Source organism: Scomber japonicus, chromosome 2 (genome assembly GCF_027409825.1).
Source record: "Scomber japonicus isolate fScoJap1 chromosome 2, fScoJap1.pri, whole genome shotgun sequence".
Classification (NCBI taxonomy): Eukaryota; Metazoa; Chordata; class Actinopteri; order Scombriformes; family Scombridae; genus Scomber; species Scomber japonicus.
The window spans coordinates 12,425,450-12,444,447 of record NC_070579.1 but is presented as its reverse complement, the minus strand read 5'-3'; the positions used below and the strand labels follow the sequence as shown (position 1 = coordinate 12,444,447).

Below are 18,998 nucleotides of genomic sequence, written 5' to 3'. Positions count from 1 at the left end.
GCTACTCCCACTGGCGTTACAACGTAATGTACCTCGGTGGTTTCAAGCAAAGTCAGTTACAGCGAGGGTATGTTCGCTTCCTGTTTTCAAAATAAAAGCACCAACTCTATCGTTATGGTTTTCTTAATAATAAAAGGCAACGGGTGTTTTATTTTGTGAAAATGACCGGAAGTGCGTTACTCGCTACGGCTAACGTGGCTCCGAATTCGCAGGAACAAAACTTTAAGCAGATGTTATTTGGACAAATTAGCGTCACATTGTGGATCTAAAGGGCTACTTTCTCGCCTAAAAGGGTTAGACATGTGGATAAAGTGGTATATTTACAGAGTTAGAGCTATAATAAAATCGGCACCGGACCTGGCAACCCGACTGCTGGAATTACTTTTTGGTTGTTGCGACTACGATCTCGAGACATTAGATGGCGTTGTTCTGCTCATTCTACATATTCTACCTTTAACTTACACAAAGGGGCCAAAATTTGAGGAACACTTTTCAATATATTGCACTCCAGTACACCACCACCAGCACCCATATGACCTCAATTATAAACATAAAACAGAATTATCACCTTCCTAATAATGTCAACAAAAACTGAAAATGTATGAGTTTCTTTAAAGTTGAATTAATGGCAGATGTTTTATTTGATTAGATTAGATTTCAGAGGTGTTCCTAATGAAGTGGCCAGTGAGTGTAATATGAACTTGTACTGACTTGTTCATTTACTAATGGTGAGCAACTTGAATTCATGGCACAGCCTGCTTTGTCTCATGCATTAAGTCATAGTTATACATCACTACAGTGTTTGTTTTTTTAAAACTCATCATTATGAAGTTTCAGCAGTGTTGATTAATGGAGCTTTAAAGAAACAATTTACATGGTTTACAAGCCTTTATTAGCACAAGAAAGTCACACAAAAATGTACTGATTTTAAGACCCCAAGCAAACAGAAGAAATAAAATGTAAACTAATTGTCAGTGCTAAAAAGGAATTCGTTAACTTGGTGTTACAATCCTTTGCTTTACTTGCCAGTTTAGAGTCGATCTTGGATATGACCACTAGATGGAGCCACAATTCAATGGCACATTGTGCAAAACCTTGTCTTTCAAAACGGGCAAAATCACAAACTCCTTGGTGCCAGTAATTGCATAAAATGAATGAAAAAAGTACATAGTTTTGACATATGAATTCAGAATATAATCAACAGCTACTGTATATGACAAACAGGAAGTCCATAATTTAAATGTGACCCCAACACCAAAGTTTAAAACAGGAATACAAAGGAATACTATCCATCCCAAAATCTCAATATTTTCATATATGGTTTCATACTTTCAATAAACAAACATATAATGCTGATTATCCATTTATTAATCAAAAACTTTTACCTCTAATGTAAAAAAAGTGACTGAAAAGAGTGACAGTCATTTTACTTATAATCTGTATTATAGTACCACACACCTGTCTAATTTATATAATTCAATAAAGCAAATGTCTGATATCACACTTGATTAAAGAAAAGCCAGCAATATTTGCATAGAATACCCAGAATGCATTTCTCACTATGGGGCTGGTTTGTATTTGTCACACTTGTTCCCGGTCATTTTACTTATAATCTGTATTATAGTACCACACACCTGTCTAATTTATATAATTCAATAAAGCAAATGTCTGATATCACACTTGATTAAAGAAAAGCCAGCAATATTTGCATAGAATACCCAGAATGCATTTCTCACTATGGGGCTGGTTTGTATTTGTCACACTTGTTCCCGGTCAGGTGACGGTCGCAGGTCAGAGTGTATTCAATGTCAACGCGACCTCTCTTGACTGGGCAGCTGAAACTGTGTGACCCCTGCTTCAGGTACTTCACACATGATCCCAGATTGTCATCGCTGTACCAGTCCTTATCCCAGACCTCGACCTTCAGACCCAATTGAGTGTCCACCTTTATTAAAAAAAGATAGTGGAAGTTAAACCAAATTAATATTCCAAAATGACCCATCACACAGTCAGTTTGGTCAAATATGTTTTCAAAAAAGGTTGTTGATGGTTGCCCTCTTAAATGATGACACAAAAACGTCAACTCATCCTCTTGGTTGGTTGGTTTCACAGCTAATCATATAAAACCACAGCGGACAACTAAAGTATCATAAGCAGCAATATAAAAAGTAGTTTATGACAACATGTATGGCCTCCACAAAGAGAAGCACCTACATTAGACAGGATTTTTGATATAGTTTTTGTGTTGCCTAAAGTTTGTTTGTTTTTTCCCACATACAGTACCAGTGAAAGGTTTGGACACACCTTCCCATTCACATCAATCAGAAAGTGTATCCAAACTTTTGACTGGTACTGACATCACAAAGGTAATATTACTTATTATGTACTTTAAGTAATTTATTTTAGAAAAGAACCCCAATGATAATGTAATTCAACACTGAGGAGCTCAGAATGTATAGTTAGCATTCTTGTAAAACTCATTTCAACCTGTTTTTTGACTACCAAAAGACTGATAATAGTAGAAAAGGTATCAACAGTGGACTGGTTAAAAGAATAGTTTGACATTTTGGGAAATGTCTTTTTTGCAGCGTAAGATTAAAGAGTAATACCGTTCTCATGTCTGTACAACGAAATCTGCCTATCTGCAACTCTAAGGACAAAGTCAGGTGAGCTGTTTGTTGTACAGACATGAGAGTGGTATCAATATTCTCATCTAACTCTTGACAAGAGCACAAATTATCATATTTCCCATTATGTCAAATTATTCCTTTCCACATTTCTTAAGACCTCAGCTGTTTTTGGGATTGACGTGATATGCTTTGCTCTCTGATGTAGACCTTTTAGCTAATCTGTAAAGAGAAAATTAGTATCGACCTTGCCGAGATCGTAGTGAGCGTTCCAGTGAGGGTTGTTTGACTCAATCACACGGGTCTTGCGGTAGGTGGAACCGTACCACATCTTGGCATACCTACAAGTTGGGAAAAACACAGAAAAGCAAACAACTGTGTCAATGTTTGTGTTTCATGCATCATGTCTATTGTGCCTTCTCTCTGGATCTTGTCTTGTTATCTACGCACCCCTCAGTCTCGCCCCAATAATCTCCTTTCAGATCCCAGGCTCGGACAATGGTCACCTCCAGTTTTCCTCTCGAGGCCTGTTTAGGGCAGCATTGGTAATCCAGGTTGGGGAATCTGTTGCCACAGTATGGTTGTCTGGTTGAGTTCTTGATGCTGTTGTCTTTTAAGTACTGCTCTGTGGCAGCCTTCAGTCCGATCTTTTTTGACCAGTATGGCACCAGCTCATACATTGGTCTTAGAGAATATTGGACAACATCAGGGTGGTCTTTGAGGGTTTTCAGCCAATTACGATAGCCCAGGGAGTCATTACGGAGGAGAGAAAACTCACCCACCCAGCCGATGCCTCCTACCACCTCTGTATAATGTTGGTGGAGACTAGAGCTGTATAAGCTGGAGACCTCCTGGTTCTGTAGGATCTTGGTGCAGAACTTTTTGCTAGCAGGCAGTGTGAACTTCCCCAGGCCTACACTGACACCCAGTGATAAGCATTCATGTACCTATATGAAAAGACGGGATATAAGATGTTGTTTTTGGTACAGTGTGTATGTTTGCTTTCTGCCTTCACTACTAGATGTGTGTTGCACATACCTGTTGTGAGGTCAGACCATTCAACCTGGACAAACAGGTACGTGTAGCTGTGACTCGCCTGTATCGCCCCCCAAGATACACCTGAAATGACACACAAAATATGGTGCCATTTTATACATAACGTTGTATAATTTATTCCTGTGAAATAAGTAAATAAGAGTGGTGCACATGTTTTAACCTGGCGGATATAATGTGTTCCGTAGGTCTCTATGATCCGTCTGTACTGGACCCTTGTTGAATAATTGTAGGAAGCAGGCAGTCTCTCCAAATCACTGCGGAACTCAGAGCTGAGGGGTGGTTTGGTTGACACACGGTAACTAAACACAAAAAAGACAGCAGAGTAAATTACTGTAAACTTACCTGATGTTCTGTGGGGATGCAGGGGTCTTCATACATTACCTGTAATGGCTACATGTGACTCTGTGTATGCTGAAGGTGTAGCGGTCCTCTCTGCTTCTGGCTGTGGCAAAGTCATACGCAGTGGAACGTGTTCCCCCCACCTCCAGGCCGGCAAACTTCAAAAAATCTAGTCCAACCTGATAGTAAAGGAGATCATGAGCTGCCTGATGCCCCAGTGTAATATCCAAAGAGCTTACAAAAATGCTTATATTTCCAAATATAATTTCCTGGTCCTTTTTTTAATTACGAGAGCTCACTGTAAACACACATAAATAACAATTTTTTTGGTCATTCGTGGTTTCTCATATCATCTCATAGGATGAATCCTAATGACTTTGATGATCCCCTGACTTTTCCACCATGAGGTTGACATGTGCTTTTGAGTGAAACGTCTTGAAATCCTTTAGATGGATCACCATGAAATGGTGATCAGTTTGGTGATCCATAAACTTTATGTCTAGCATCATCAGATCAGCAATTGCAGTTTTAAAATAATTTGAGTTCAGGACCAGACTTCTACAATACAAATGACTTTTTTCTTTTGAAAAATGGAGGCGCAGCTTCTTCAAAAATGCAGTGCTATTGTGTATTAGTGGTGTAAATGAAAAGTGTAGTCCCTAGGAAATCTGTGGCTGCACCTGGAGTAGGCAGTGTGACAGGACACAAAATGGGGGAAGCGCAGAGGAGTTCATGCTAGGCTAACTGCTAATCCACACAAATGGGCAGTTCCCACTGCCCACACTCATACTGACAAATGTTCGCTCCCTTGACAACAAGTTGCACTACATCAGAATATGGAGTCCTTCCCAACATAGAGTGAGGAACTGCTGTGTGTCCATTTTCACAGAGACATGGCTGAATGAGGGCATGTACACACGTAGCCGGATATCTGGAAAAACTGATATATTTTCATGCGTTCTTTTGCCTTTCATTCACACGAAATCTCTGTTTTAGGTCACTGAAAACAATTATTTCTGAAAACTCGGGCCAAAGTGGAGATTTGGGAAAATTCTGTTTTCGAGTTTTAGGTTCCTGAACGTCACAGTATGCGACAGAAAATGCATTGACGTCAGGTGTGCGGCCTTTGTTTAGGCTTTATGTGGTGTATTTATGTGGGTTTGTGTCTATGCAAACTTTTCTGAAAATGATCTTGTGTGTACAATATTACTATTGAGTTAGCTAAGGGGAGGCGGCCTGGTCATGTACATCGGTAAATTGTGGTTTCTACTCACTGCTCACTACATGAGCAGCTGATGAGTGTAGGGTGCTGGCCCTTTCTTCATGCTGCCTCATCAGTGTAAGTCACTCATTGATGTGTACCAGGTGCCAACATTAAACATGCACTCTTCTGCTAATTGTTTGTTCTTTTTTTGCATTGCTGTGGGCAAGGTGATCAACATTTTTTTTTTTTTTGTCTATGCAAGTATACAAGCAAAGGACAATTTATTTAATCTTCAGTCTTTAAAAAAATCTTACTCTGTGCTATTGCTAATTGGCAATTGTTTGCATGCTGGTATGTTAACAAATATCGGGATCATGATAAACATACCTGTGTGACATAGCTATATTAACATTGTCTTTGTAGGCATGTTAGCATGCTAAAGTTTGCATTTAGCTTCATTTAGCACCTAATCACAGCCTCACATGACTGTAGACTAACAGTCTGATTTTGATTTTTAAATGAATTAAGCAGCACAAAAGAAATTTAATTCCCCCAAAACAGATTGGCAACAAAGGTTTAAAGTGAAATGAACTGAAATCTCTAAGCTGCTTCATGGCTGCAGAGCACTCTGTTTAAGACAAGAAAGTAATTTCAAGTAAATTTGTGTGAATTGACCTTTGAAATATGAACAACAAATATTTATAGACATAGACATAGAGACATATCATTCGAAAATAATAATTCTACATTAATATGCTTGTTTTTCACATAATATATAGGAAGTACTATCCAAGTCTGTAGGCTAAGCATTAATGAGTTAAGTTCTCTACAAGTGCATATAGGTTTACTGTAACCTAAAAAATGTATGCATTCTGTATATAATTAAATATAGTACAGTGCATTTCTCTCAACAATAGCTGTGAAATGTTTCTTACCTTCCAGTCAGTGCTGTCCTGGTAGGTGTACTTTCTAAGCAGTGAGCTGTGGACACATAAAATACCGAACATGAAAACTATTTAATTTCCAAAATACATTTTACAGTTCTCCCAACAGACAATATAAAATTAATTATTAGACAATTCACCTTAATCAATTCCATTAATGGAGCCAATTAAAGATAAGAAAGAGACTGACTGTGTAAATACAGGTAACAAGATACTTTTGAATTACCAATGTTTATGAAAGGGAAAAGACACCCATTTTCACCACTGTTTCCTAAAGCTAAAACTTTTGACCTTGTAATTTTCAATTCGAGCCTGAAATATAAACAGTGGAGTTTGAACCATTTATTTGTCCCAGCCCTTCTAACATTAAGAATTTTGATGCCAGGTGTTAAACATTTTTGTCAAAGGTTAGTTATCTTGTTTTTTTTAATTTGCTGGGTGTGGACTGACTGACCAGTCTTGGGGCACTGGACTACAACACTGTCAGTAATGTTTCTGTATCACTGAATACCTGACAGAGGTGTGTCTGCTGTTTTGCCGATGAATACTGCAGCGACTGAAGGGGCGCCAGTCTACTGCAGCGAGTGGAAGCTGAAAATGAGAGTGAGGAAAATCTCTGTTAATAATAATATGTTTGTGCCAAAGCATTGAAGTTGCTGCAGAATGTGTAATGCTATATTGTGCCTTTCTGATTTAAATTACTTTCTGCAGCTCGTCGCCTTGAAGGGGGTTGAAGTGAAGACTACAGGTTCCATTTGGAGACAGGTAGGTCCGAACATCAACCATGTAGGCTCCTTTTCTCCGTGAGGTGACAACATCAAAGCCCTCTCCCACCAGGTTGTAGCCTGGTACAAAAGGAGCAGACTGACACTGTCTGCGGGTGCCAAACTGACAGGAGAGGACAAGGGAGTGGTACGAGAGGAAGAGGAGGAGGCTCAGGTAGAGAGAGGGTAGGGTTGAAAATGAGGGCATGGCTGGAGGCAAAGAGACACTGACAGACAGAGAGAGAAAAAGAATATCAGTAAGCATCATTTCAACTGTTACATACCTGTGAATGAAGTTCATGTTCAGTTAAAAACTGGAAACTGGCTTTGTGATTATTTCCTTTTGAACTTTCACCACAATGTATAAGAATGAAACTGTCAGTTCCTCATTTAATTGAATCTGATGTGTATTTAGTTTGATTGGATATCTTACAAGAGTTGTCAATCAAACCAAAAATACAAATGATAAGCTGTGTTTGATAGCTAAAAAAGTGTCATAGTAGTCAAGTTGATCAACTACTAATTCTCCTTGCCTTTTCCATTCACTGTTATACTCTGTAAATTATGGAAGTCTGTAAATTGTCTATCCTTTTCAATTTATCTGCATATTTTTTAAAGGCTGTTTTTCAGGGACGTTTTCAGTAACTCTGGTATGTTAGTCTATGATATGGTCTGATATGGTATGATATTTTGGATGAATTTGAGAGTTAATATGCTTGAGGTTACAATAAGTCAAAATAAGTGTACAAGAAGTGATGATGATGCAGTCACAGCTATTTATCATCAATATTTATCATCATGGTCTGTTCACCACATTTAAAAAGTAAATCATTGAGCAGTAAAATGTCACAAGGATATCTCAAAACATTGATAAATAAACCTCTATGTCCTGTTTATATAGCACATATGTGTATGTGTGTCTCCTAAAAGTATTTGTCTCTGTCTTTGTTTGGTCTTACTGGAAGAATGCAGTGTGAATATTATAACCAAATGTACATATACTTAGTGTATTATAGCAAGTCTAAAACAAAACAAACAGACACAAAATGAAATAACACCAAAAAAATCAAAAAAACCCAAAAGCAAAAAACATAAAACACCTTTTTTGTGTAATATAGGTGAACATTTTGTATTATCTATATTATTCATTAAACAAGATTACCTGTTCAGGCTTCAGCAGAGTTTCTCAGTGAATCCTTCAAGTAGGATGGAGACGAGTGTGTCAGCTGAGGATGCAGAGACACTGTCAAGTCTGCAGGTAACTGTGTTTTTATACACTTCATGTTAAACAGAAAGTCGTTCCTGAGATGGCACGAGTACAAAAAAGGTTATTAGACAACAAGACAAACCACATATTACATTTCAGGGAATGTGCTGCATTGTCTTTGACAAGGTTGAATGGCAACATTTCTCAATTAATTCAAGTTTATTAATAGCACCATTCACAGACACCTATCCCAATCCCGTCATGGTTAAATAAATAAAACAAAACAGCAGATAGAACACAGAAGGGTAAAAAAGACACAAAACACAAGTTAAAACATAAAATACCACATGCTACCTGCAGAAAATGCCTGTATGAACAGATGGTTTTTAGCTTATTTTCAAAAGAGTCCTTAGAGTCCCAACACCTCAGAATTATTGGGAGTCTATTCCAAAACTTGGGTGCTGCCGACTGGAAAGCACGATCATGATCATGATTGTACCTCCAAAATTTTTGCATTAAATTTTTTAAATGCCTTTACATCTGCATTTGGACTTTGAATCTCAAGTTCTAAAAAAATATGACATATTCATAACATACTCATTCCAGATTTATGTTTAAGAACGAACACAGAAAACAGATTGAGGGTAACAGTGAAAAATCTCTACTTGGTATGACTAATCTGGACGAAACTTCGTAGATGGCTTATTTACTTAACAGCTGTTACATTTTCTGGAACATCTTTGTGGTTGGGAGTTTTAAGAACATAAAGGTCTTTGATGCCCCACTTATATAAGACCTCAAGTGTTTCCATGGAGATACATTGAAAATACTGGCCCTGTAACTCATTTAAAGGTGTTTTCTTAACAGTTCTTATTGGTTCTCATATATGCAACATGTCCTATCCTTCGAGAGCATTTATTTAACCCAACAGCAAGAGATGAACTGTGGTTTTTTTTAATTATATTTCAAAAACATGCAGGTTTTTGATGCCTTTTGAGGACCACTGACATTTTTATTGATTATAAGAGAGGAGATTGACAATAAGCAGGCAGTGTAATAGGCTCAGATTTAATTCAATATCCACACAATAGCGTGATCTCCTCGACCCGCCCCCATCCACTGGTTTCATTTTCTTGTTTGAAGGCGTTTTAAAAGCACCACCTCACCAACAAAACAGCCTTCAAAAATGAAACCTAACCCAACTATCTCACGTATTAACCTGCCAATTTTTTGTCACAGGCTTGTGTTGGCAGACTGCTCATGTATGACTTACAGGAATTCCTTTTCACTTTCGCTTCACTTGAAATGAAAGAACAGTCAAACAGTTTGTGCACCACCACTGCTGATGCAAGAAAAAAAAAGAAAACATGTTTTAGTAGTTGCACACAATTGAAGCACATTTTTGTTTCCATGACTATCATCTCTGAGATATTATTGAAAACTCTCAATCTTCGTTCATTAGGCCTGTCACCATAATTATGTTATTGACCTATATAATAACATAATTATCAACATTATCATGTCTATATATCGACTTATTGTATGATACATGGACAGAGAGGAGATTGACGGTAAACAAGCAGTGCAATAGGTTCAGATTTAATCCAGTGTCCATACAATAACGTAATCTCTTTGAAACTCCCATCCATTGGTTTCTTTTTCTTGTTTGAGGGCATTTCAAAAGCACCACCTCACCAATGAAACAGCCTTTGTTATTCCACCTATCCCAACTATCTCACATATTAACCAGCTATGTTTCTGTCATAGGCTTGTGTTGGCATACTGCTCATGTATGATTGACAGGATTTCCTGTTCACATTCGCTTCACAATGACAGAAAGGTCAAATAGTTGGGCATCATCTTTCTTGTCACACTAAATCACTCTTGTGTTGATCCTCTGACATTTTCTCTGATACACTGTTCATTAGGCCTGTCACAATAATTACATAATCGACTTAACATACAACATAATTATCAACATAATTTCTAAATATATATCGACTTATCGTATGATACATGGACAGAGAGGAGATTGACAATAAGCAAGCCGTGTAATAGGCTCATATATATTCCATTATCCAGGCAATAGGATAATGTCCTTGGACCCCCTGCTCCCTCCCCCCCCACCACACCATCCACTGGTTTCAGCTCATGTATGCCTCAGGAATTCCCTTTCGCTTTCGCTTCACTTAAATGACAGAACAGTCAAACTGGTTGTGCACCACCACTGCTGATGCAAGAAAAAAAAAGAAAACATGTTTTAGTAGTTGCACACAATTGAAGCAAATTTTTGTTTCCATGACTATCATCTCAGAGATATTATTGAAAACTCTCAATCTTAAAGTGAATTCAAACATTTTCTTCTAAACACTTTAAATAGGTCATAAATGTATTTCTAAAAAAGGTGTAAAAAGCATTTCAACCATTTAGATTTGAATTGTGGAGCTAGGCTTCACAAACTGTGTTTCGGCGGGCACTCCCACAGCATTTGCCAGCAGAGAAAGAAACTGAGTTTTACACAACTTTGAAGCCTAATTTCATATATTTGGGATTTTTTTAATCATTCAAATGTGGCAGGGTGGTTAACAACACACTTTTCTGTGGTATGTCAAACTCAGAACACATTTATTCTTACTTTACACTGACTTTAAGTAAAAAAAACTTTACCCATTCACCTTTTTAAAGGCTGTTAATTGCATAGTTATTACTGCTGCACTGCCCCTACTAACTGGGCAGAAGTGGACACCATCCAATACAGACTGCAAAACCAGCCTCATGCAAGGGAGATACACCAGGCGGCACAGTCAGGTCCTCAAGAGCCTGACATAAAGAGTGCAACTAACTATTTGCCTTTGAGAGCAACCAATCTCCTGAAGACACGTTTGTCCGAAAAGGACAGAAAACACCTAAACATCCTTCCACCGAGTCAGAAGCAGGACACTTAGACATGGAGAATACTAGTGGATATCTCATTCTTTCTGTCACTACCCAGCTTGTGATCGTGTGTGAGGGTTGAAACGAAGACTAACTGAAAAATTGAGAGCTTTGCCTTCAGGCTCTTTCTTCACCAGAATGGTCCAGTGCAACACCCACATCACTACTGATGCTGCACTGATCCGCCCGTCCATCTCAGTCTCCATCTTACTCTCACTTGTGAATAAGACCCTGAGATACTTAACTCCTTTGCTTGGGTCAGCAACTTCCTCCCAACCCTGAGGGGGCAAACCACTTTTTTCCAGCAGAGCACTGGCCTCACAGTAGGAGGTGCTGACTCTCACCCTAAAATTTGCAAACCAAATCCCAGTGCCAGTTTGGAGATCATGATATGTTGAGGCCAACAGAACCACATCATCCGCATAAAGCAGGGAGGCAATTCTGAAGTCCCAAGCTGGACACTCTCCTCCCCCCGGCTGAACCTTGAGATTCTATCCATTAAAATCAGAAACAGAATCAGAGACATGGGATAACCCTGGTGGAGCCTAACACCAATTGAGAAAAAGGTCTGATTTACTGCTGAGAATGCGAACACAGCTCTCACAGTCGTTGTATAGGGACTGCCCCATACTACTGCAACACTGCCCACAAGGTCCCCCGATGGACATGGTGGTAAGCCTTCTCTAAGTCTACAAAGCACATGTAAACTCCCATGACCCGAAGTATCCCTGCAAAGGTGAAGAGCTGGTCCACTGTTTCACGATCAGGATGAAATCCGCATTGTTCCGCAAATTGGCTGGAGCCTCCTCCTTTTCCCGCGAGGCTGAGTAGTGGGATCCCCTGATAGTTGGACACCCTCTGCTCCCCTTTTTTAAAAAATGGGGACCACCATCCTGCCAGTCACCTGACCCCAGGTATCCACATCATTGCCCACGTGGGTGATGAAGTCCCTCAGCAGAACTATGGACTCACTGGGCCGCTCTGCAGAGAGTCCAACAAGGCTGGGTACTCTGAGCTGCTGTTCAGTGCATGTGCATCGACAACAGTCAGAGTCTTCCTCCCAGCAACACAAAGTTTCAAGGAAGCAACCCTCTCGTTCGTGGGAAACCCTACCAGCAGTTGGTTGGTGGGATTTCCAGATCCAGACTAAATTAAACTTGTAATAACTGATTTTATGACCCCAAGCAGAGAGAAGATGTAAACATATTATCAGTATTAAAAGGAACATACATTATGCAAAATCTTATCTTTAAAAACAGGCAAAATCATAACATACTCAGTGCAAATATATACATGTAATGAATAAAAATGACAATGTTAAAACAGACTTGCAGCTGCAGACCTTTAGTGAAAAAAACCAGGCTCGCACTGAGGTGGCATTACTTGACAGTGCCACTAAGAGGATCCTGGCTTCTCTTACTTATTCTGTCTGGGTAGGTAGCATGCAGTGTGTTTTTAGAGATTTTTTTCTGATGGTTTACTGCGGCTGTGGCTGAAGATGATTCTATGTAAGCTGTATGAAAGTGAACCTAAACAGTAAAGTGGCCAGTTTTCATTTTGAAGATATGGATTAAAGCTGTTTTAAGCTGCAGCCAGTCAGTGGTATGATTGCCTGCTTGGAAAAAACTGGGATTTGTAGCCCAAAGGTTTTAGATTTTTAAGTGTTCTCTGGAAGTATTAAGACTGTATTAACTGTGCATGCAGTTTGCTTAAGTGAAGCTCTGTTGTATAGAGTTATTTTTTTAAGGACTTTTGCACTTACTGTGTGTAAGATAAGGACCAGACTGACGTTTTTGTATGTCCATTTAGTCATGGCCCTATTACGCACCCTCCATGCTTTTTATTTATCTGTAATAAATACCTTTATTACTGGCTGTCTTTTTCAACTGGCTGTAGGTATACACATTACAATTACACTGATGTCTTTTTAATTGATAGCATATTTTATTGTTGGTGCAGTTTGGTGGCATATAATCTGATATAACATAATAACATAACTTAATATTAACCATGAATTGCGAGAATTAACTAATCACATTAACTCGTACCAACTTGTTCATTAATTAATGGTGAGCAACTTGAATTCATGTCACACCCTGCTTTGTTTCATGCGTTAAATCATTGTTGCCTGCATTAGTGTAGCATGTGTTATTTAACCCTCATTATGAAGCTTCTGCAGTGTTGATTAATGGAGCTTCAAAGAAACAAGTTATATGGTTTGTAAGCCTTTATTAGCACAACAAAGTCACACAAACTTGTACTGATTTTGTGGCCCCAAGCAGACAGAAGAAACAAGATGTAAACGCATTGTCAGTGCCAAAAATAATTCATTAAACAGGACTTGGTGTTACAACCCTGAATATTCAGCAGTTTACGTTAGGGTAGAGACGATCTTGGATATGACCACCAGATGGAGCCACAATTCAGTGGCACATCTTTCAAAACGGGCAATGAAAAAAGTACACAGTTTTGACATAAGAATTCAGAATATAATCAACAGCTACTGTATGTGACAAACAGAAAGTCTGTAATTTAAATGTGACCCCAACACCAATGTTTAAAACAGGAATACAAAGGAATACATCCCAAATTGTCTTTTCATATATGGTTTCATACTTTCAATTTAGAAAAACATATAATGCTGATTATCCATTTAATAATCAAAAACTTTTAATGTAAAAAAGTGACTGAATAGAGTGACAGTCATTTTACTTCTAATCTGTATTATAGTACCACACACCTGTCTAATTTATTGAATTTAAAGAAAGTAAATATCTGATATCACACTTGATTAAAGAAAAGCCAGAAATATTTCCATAGAATACCCAGAATGCATTTCTCACTATGGGGCTGGTTTGTATTTGTTGCACCTGTTCCCAGTCAGGTGACGGTCGCAGGTCAGAGTGTACACAACCTCAACGCCACCTCTCTTGGCTGGGCAGGTGAATCTGTGTGTCCCCTGGCTCAGGTACTTCACACATGATCCCAGACGGTCGTCCCTGCCCCAGTCCTCATCCCAGACCTCGATCCTCAGACCAGGGTGAGTGTCCACCTTTATTAAAAAAGATAGTGGAAGTTAAACCAAATTAATACTCAAAAATGATCCATCAGTTTAGTCAAACTGAGTGCTATGTGTCTGATGTTCAACAAAGATTAGGGTTGTTAGGGTTATTTCTTTAGTTACACTTGTTCACTTGGTTGGTTGGTTTCACAGCTAATCATATAAAACCACAGCGGACAACTAAAGTATCATAAGCAGCAATAAAAAAAAAAGTAGTTTATGACAACATGTATGGCCTCCACAAAGAGAAGCACCTCCATTAGACAGGGTTTTTGATATAGTTTTTTTTGTTGTTTTTTTCCACATACAGTACCAGTGAAAAGTTTGGACACACCTTCCCATTCACATCAATGAGAAAGTGTGTCCAAACGTTTGACTGGTACTGACATCACAAAGGTAATATTACTTATTATGTACTTTAAGTAATTTATTTCAGAAAAGAACCCCAATGATAATGTAATTCAACACTGAGGAGCACAGTTAGCATTCTTGTAAATCTCATTTCAACCTGTTTCTTGACTACATAATGACTCATAACATGTTGAAAAATCAACAGTCGACTAGTTAAAAGAATAGTTTTACGTTTTGGGAAATGTCTTTTTTGCAGCGTTAGATTAAAGATTTATACTGTTCTCATGTCTGTACAACAAAATCTGCCTACCTGCACCTCTAAAACTCACTAAGGACCTTTCAGCTAATCTGTAAAGAGAAGATTAGTATCGACCTTGCCAAGATAGTAGCGAGCGTTCCAGCGAGGGTAGTTTGACCTGATCACACGGGTCTTGCGGTAGGTGGAACCGTACCACATCTTGGCATACCTACAAGTTGGGAAAAACACAGAAAAGCAAACAACTGTGTCAATGTTTGTGTTTCATGCATCATGTCTATTGTGCCTTCTCTCTGGATCTTGTCTTGTTATCTACGCACCCCTCAGTCTTGCCCCAAAAATCTCCTTTGAGACGCCAGGCTCGGACAATGGTCACCACCAGTGTTCCTCTCCAGGCCTGTTTAGGGCAGCATTGGTAATCCAGGTTGGGGATACTGTTGCCACAGTATGGTTGTCTGGTTGAGCTCCTGATGCTGTTGTCTTTTAAGTACTGCTCTGTGGCAGCCTTCAGTCCGATCTTTTTTGACCAGTATGGCACCAGCTCATACATTGGTCTTAGAGAATACCGGACAACATCAGGGTGGTCTTTGAGGGTTTTCAGCCAATTACGATAGCCCACGGAGTCATTACGGAGGAGAGAAAACTCACCCACCCAGCCGGTGCCTCCTACCACCTCTGTGTAATGTTTGTGGAGACCAGAGCTGTATAAGCTGGAGACACCCTGGTTCTGTAGGATCTTGGTGCAGGACCTTTTGTTAGCAGGCAGTTTGAACTTCCCCAGGCCTACATTGACACCCAGTGATAAGCAGGCATGTGCCTATATGAAAAGAGGGGATATAAGATGTTGCTTTGGTACAGTGTGTATGTTTGCTTTCTGCCTTCACTAGATGTGTGTTGAACATACCTGTTGTGAGGACAGACCATTCAACCTGGACAAACAGCTACGTGTAGCTGTGACTCGCCTGTATCGCCCCCCAAGATACACCTGAAATGACACAAATTATGGTGTCATTTTATACATAATATTGTATAATTTATTCCTGTGAAATAAGTAAATAAAAGTGGTGCACATGTTTTAACCTGGCGGATATAATGTGTTCCGTAGGTCTCTATGATCCGTCTGTACTGGACCCTTGTTGAATAGCTGTAGGAAGCAGGCAGTCTCTCCAAATCACTGCGGAACTCAGAGCTGAGGGGTGGTTTGGTTGACACACGGTAACTAAACACAAAAAAGACAGCAGAGTAAATGACCTTTGCAAACTTACCTGATGTTCTGTGGGGATGCAGGGGTCTTCATACATTACCTGTAATGGCTACATGTGGCTCTGTGTGTGCTGAAGGTGTAGCGGTCCTCTCTGCTTCTGGCTGTGGCAAAGTTATACGCAGTAGACCGTGTTCCCCCCACCTCCAGGCCGACCAATTTCTTAAAATCTAGTCCAACCTGATAGTAAAGGAGATCATGAGCTGCTTGATGCCCCATTGTAATAACCAAAAACCAATCCAAAATCTATGCAAAGAAAATTAAAACTCCATGGCTACAGATCATTCTGTTTGAGAGAAAAAAGGTAGTTTCAAGTGAATTTGTGTGTATTGACCTTTGAAATACAACAGAAAACATTTATGGGACAGATCATTCAAAACTAATAAACATGCATTTTTCGAAGCTTGATAAGCGCAGTTTCAGGAGCGGGAACACACACCAATTACACCCCTTCCGGCTCCTATATAAACAGACCTAACAGCTTTCCCCTCGTTCACTCTCGCTTTCGAGTTTCCCGCCCTCTCTTCTGTTCTTCTCTCCTCTCTTATAGGTTCCTGGGGGTTCGTCACTGCCCGGGCGCAGCGGCGGATCCTTCGTCCGACCTCCCCACACCGCATCAAGAATCACCGTATCAAGAATCGTTCCGCATCAAGAATACACAATTCATTCAAATTCTGTCAATAAATCTGTTAAAACGTATCTCGTTGGTGATGTGTTCCTTGCTCGTGATGAATATACTTGTTTCTTACCTTCCAGTCATTGCTGTCCTGGTAGGTGTATGTTCTTAGCAATGAGCTGTGGACAGATAAAATACCAAATATTTCACCAGTTTTCCAACAGACAATATAAAAAGAAATTAGTGGACAATTCACATCAGCAATTAAAGATAAGAAAGATACTGACTGTGTAAATATGTGTTACAAGATACTGCATCGAATTATCAATGCTTATTTAAGGGGAATGATGTTGTGTTTGTATATTTCAAACAATTATGATTCTGTATCACAGGATACCTGATGGAGGTGTGTCTGCTGCTGTACAGATGAACACTGCAGCGGCTGAATGGGCGCCAGTCCACTGCAGAGACTGGAAGCTGAAAATGAGAGTGAGGAAAATATCTGTTAACATACTATATGTTTGTACCAAAGCATTGAAGTTGCTGCAGAATGTGTAATTTTGTGTTTGTGCCTTTCTGATTTAAATTACTTTCTGCAGCTTGTTGCCTTGAAGGGGGTTGGAGCAGAGAGTACAGGTGCCGCTTTTAGTGAGGTAGGTCTGAACATCAACCATGTAGGCTCCTTTTCTCCGTGAGGTGACAACATCAAAGCCCTCTCCCACCAGGTTGTAGCCTGGTACAAAAGGAGCAGACTGACACTGGCTGCTGGTGCCAATCTGACAGGAGAGGACAAGGGAGTGGTACGAGAGGAAGAGGAGGAGGCTCAGGTAGAGAGGGGGTAGGGTTGGAAATGAGGGCATGGCTGACGGCAAAGAGACACTGACAGACAGAGAGAGAAAAAGAATATCAGTAAGTATCATTTCAACTGTTACATACCTGTGAATGAAGTTCATGTTCAGTCAATAAATGCAAACAGGCTTTGTGATTATTTCCATTTGAACTTTGACCGTCCTGTATGGGAATGAAACGGTCAGTTCCTCATTTAATTGAAAATCTGTTGTGTATTTAGTTTGCTTGGATATCTTACAATATTTCTTAAATTCAATTCAAACCGAAAATACGAATGATAAGCTGAAGTGTTTGATAGCTAAAAAGTGTCATAGTTGCAATGTTTAATAATTACTAATTCCCCTTGCCTTTTCCATTCACTGTTATACTCTGGAAGTCTGGAAGTTGTCTAGCCAACTCTATTCATCTGCATATTTTTAAAGGGCTGTTTCTTCTGGATGTTTTTCAGTAAATCTAGCGTATTAGTCTATGATATGGTCTGATATAGTATGATATTTTGGCTGAAATTGAGGGTTAATACGCCTGAGGTTAAGTCAAAACAAAAAGTGCACCTTTAGCAGTGTTAATCATTGTCTCTTCACCTAATTTAAAAAGTAAATAATTGAATAATGTAAGGCAGTAAAATGTAACAAAGATGTCTCTAAACCACGATAAATAAACTGTTTTTGTTTTGTTGTTCCTGTTTAAACACTTTATACATGTGTATCTCTCCTACAAGTATTTGTCTATTTCTTTTTTCTCTTACTGTAAGAATGCTAAAAGTATAAATATTATAAGCAAATGTACATCTACTTTGTGCATTATTGCAAAAAGTAGATGTAAAAACAAATAACGAAAAAAACAACATACAAACCCAAAAACAAAAAAAAAAACCGTAAAACACCTTTTTTGTATAATACAGGTGAAAAGGTCCATTAAATTTTAATTATCTATATTATTCATTAAACAAGATTACCTGTTCAGGCCTCAGCAGAGTTTCTCAGTGAATCCTTCAAGTAGGATGGAGACGAGTGTGTCAGCTGAGGATGCAGAGACACTGTCAAGTCTGCAGGTAACTGTGTTTTTATACACTTCATGTTAAACAGAAAGTCGTTCCTGAGATGGCATGAGTACAAAAAAGGTTATTAGACAACACGACAAACCACATATTACATTTCACGGAAATGGGCTGCAAAAATCCTTCCTTCCCGTTAACCTCTGAATGTGTGTGTGGGTGTGTGTGTATGAGTGTTTGTGTGTCCCTGCGGTTGTTTCTTTAATAGAATAATGTTTTCCACATCTGTATAACCACCCTGACATATCATCCATATAAATGTTAAAAAGAAAAGGAGACAAAATACTGCCCTGTCTAACATCAGTATTAGTTTTTTGTGTGCGTTCTTTTTCTTGTAACTCCAGCCTTATAATGTTAAACAATTTCTTAAAAAAGAGAGATTATGGCGAGAAAACTTTCACTTTCAGCATTTCAATATTAATTTTTTTAGGACTGGGAAAACCTGTGAATCCTTCAAGACCTCAAGTGTTTCCAA

The 18,998-nt window shown here is 39.0% G+C and overlaps 2 protein-coding genes across 2 annotated transcripts; both read right to left on the bottom strand.

Annotated features, from left to right (window-relative positions):
- Positions 1-1,735: 1,735 nt before the first annotated feature.
- On the bottom strand, positions 1,736-14,944 carry LOC128365394 (perforin-1-like). Its single transcript, XM_053326110.1, has 12 exons — positions 14,861-14,944; positions 13,946-14,127; positions 11,171-11,420; positions 6,873-7,058; positions 6,682-6,761; positions 6,162-6,207; positions 4,065-4,297; positions 3,844-3,982; positions 3,666-3,746; positions 3,078-3,574; positions 2,875-2,968; positions 1,736-1,945 (listed from the first exon to the last, which is right to left on the bottom strand). The coding sequence occupies exons 1-12, from the start codon at positions 14,942-14,944 to the stop codon at positions 1,736-1,738; spliced, it is 2,082 nt and encodes a 693-aa protein (XP_053182085.1).
- Positions 14,903-17,517, bottom strand: LOC128365384 (perforin-1-like). Its single transcript, XM_053326098.1, has 7 exons — positions 17,211-17,517; positions 17,018-17,097; positions 16,754-16,799; positions 16,048-16,184; positions 15,763-15,962; positions 15,706-15,728; positions 14,903-15,560 (listed from the first exon to the last, which is right to left on the bottom strand). The coding sequence occupies exons 1-7, from the start codon at positions 17,478-17,480 to the stop codon at positions 15,021-15,023; spliced, it is 1,296 nt and encodes a 431-aa protein (XP_053182073.1). The 5' UTR covers positions 17,481-17,517; the 3' UTR covers positions 14,903-15,020.
- Between the last annotated feature and the right edge of the window lie 1,481 nt (positions 17,518-18,998).

Excerpts from the sequence above, each read along its gene's own strand:
- LOC128365394 (XM_053326110.1), bottom strand. The coding sequence starts at position 14,944 with ATGTGGTACGGTTCCACCTACCGCAAGACCCGTGTGATCAGGTCAAAC. Across the intron at positions 4,298-6,161 it reads AGGACAGCACTGACTGGAAG|GACCAGGAAATTATATTTGG; the intron begins GTAAGAAACATT and ends AATTAAAAAAAG. Across the intron at positions 1,946-2,874 it reads CTCACTACGATCTCGGCAAG|GTGGACACTCAATTGGGTCT; the intron begins GTCGATACTAAT and ends TTTTTAATAAAG.
- LOC128365384 (XM_053326098.1), bottom strand. The coding sequence starts at position 17,480 with ATGCCCTCATTTCCAACCCTACCCCCTCTCTACCTGAGCCTCCTCCTC. Across the intron at positions 17,098-17,210 it reads AAGGCAACAAGCTGCAGAAA|CTTCCAGTCTCTGCAGTGGA; the intron begins GTAATTTAAATC and ends TCTCATTTTCAG. Across the intron at positions 15,561-15,705 it reads TATCTTGGGGGGCGATACAG|GCACATGCCTGCTTATCACT; the intron begins GCGAGTCACAGC and ends CTTTTCATATAG.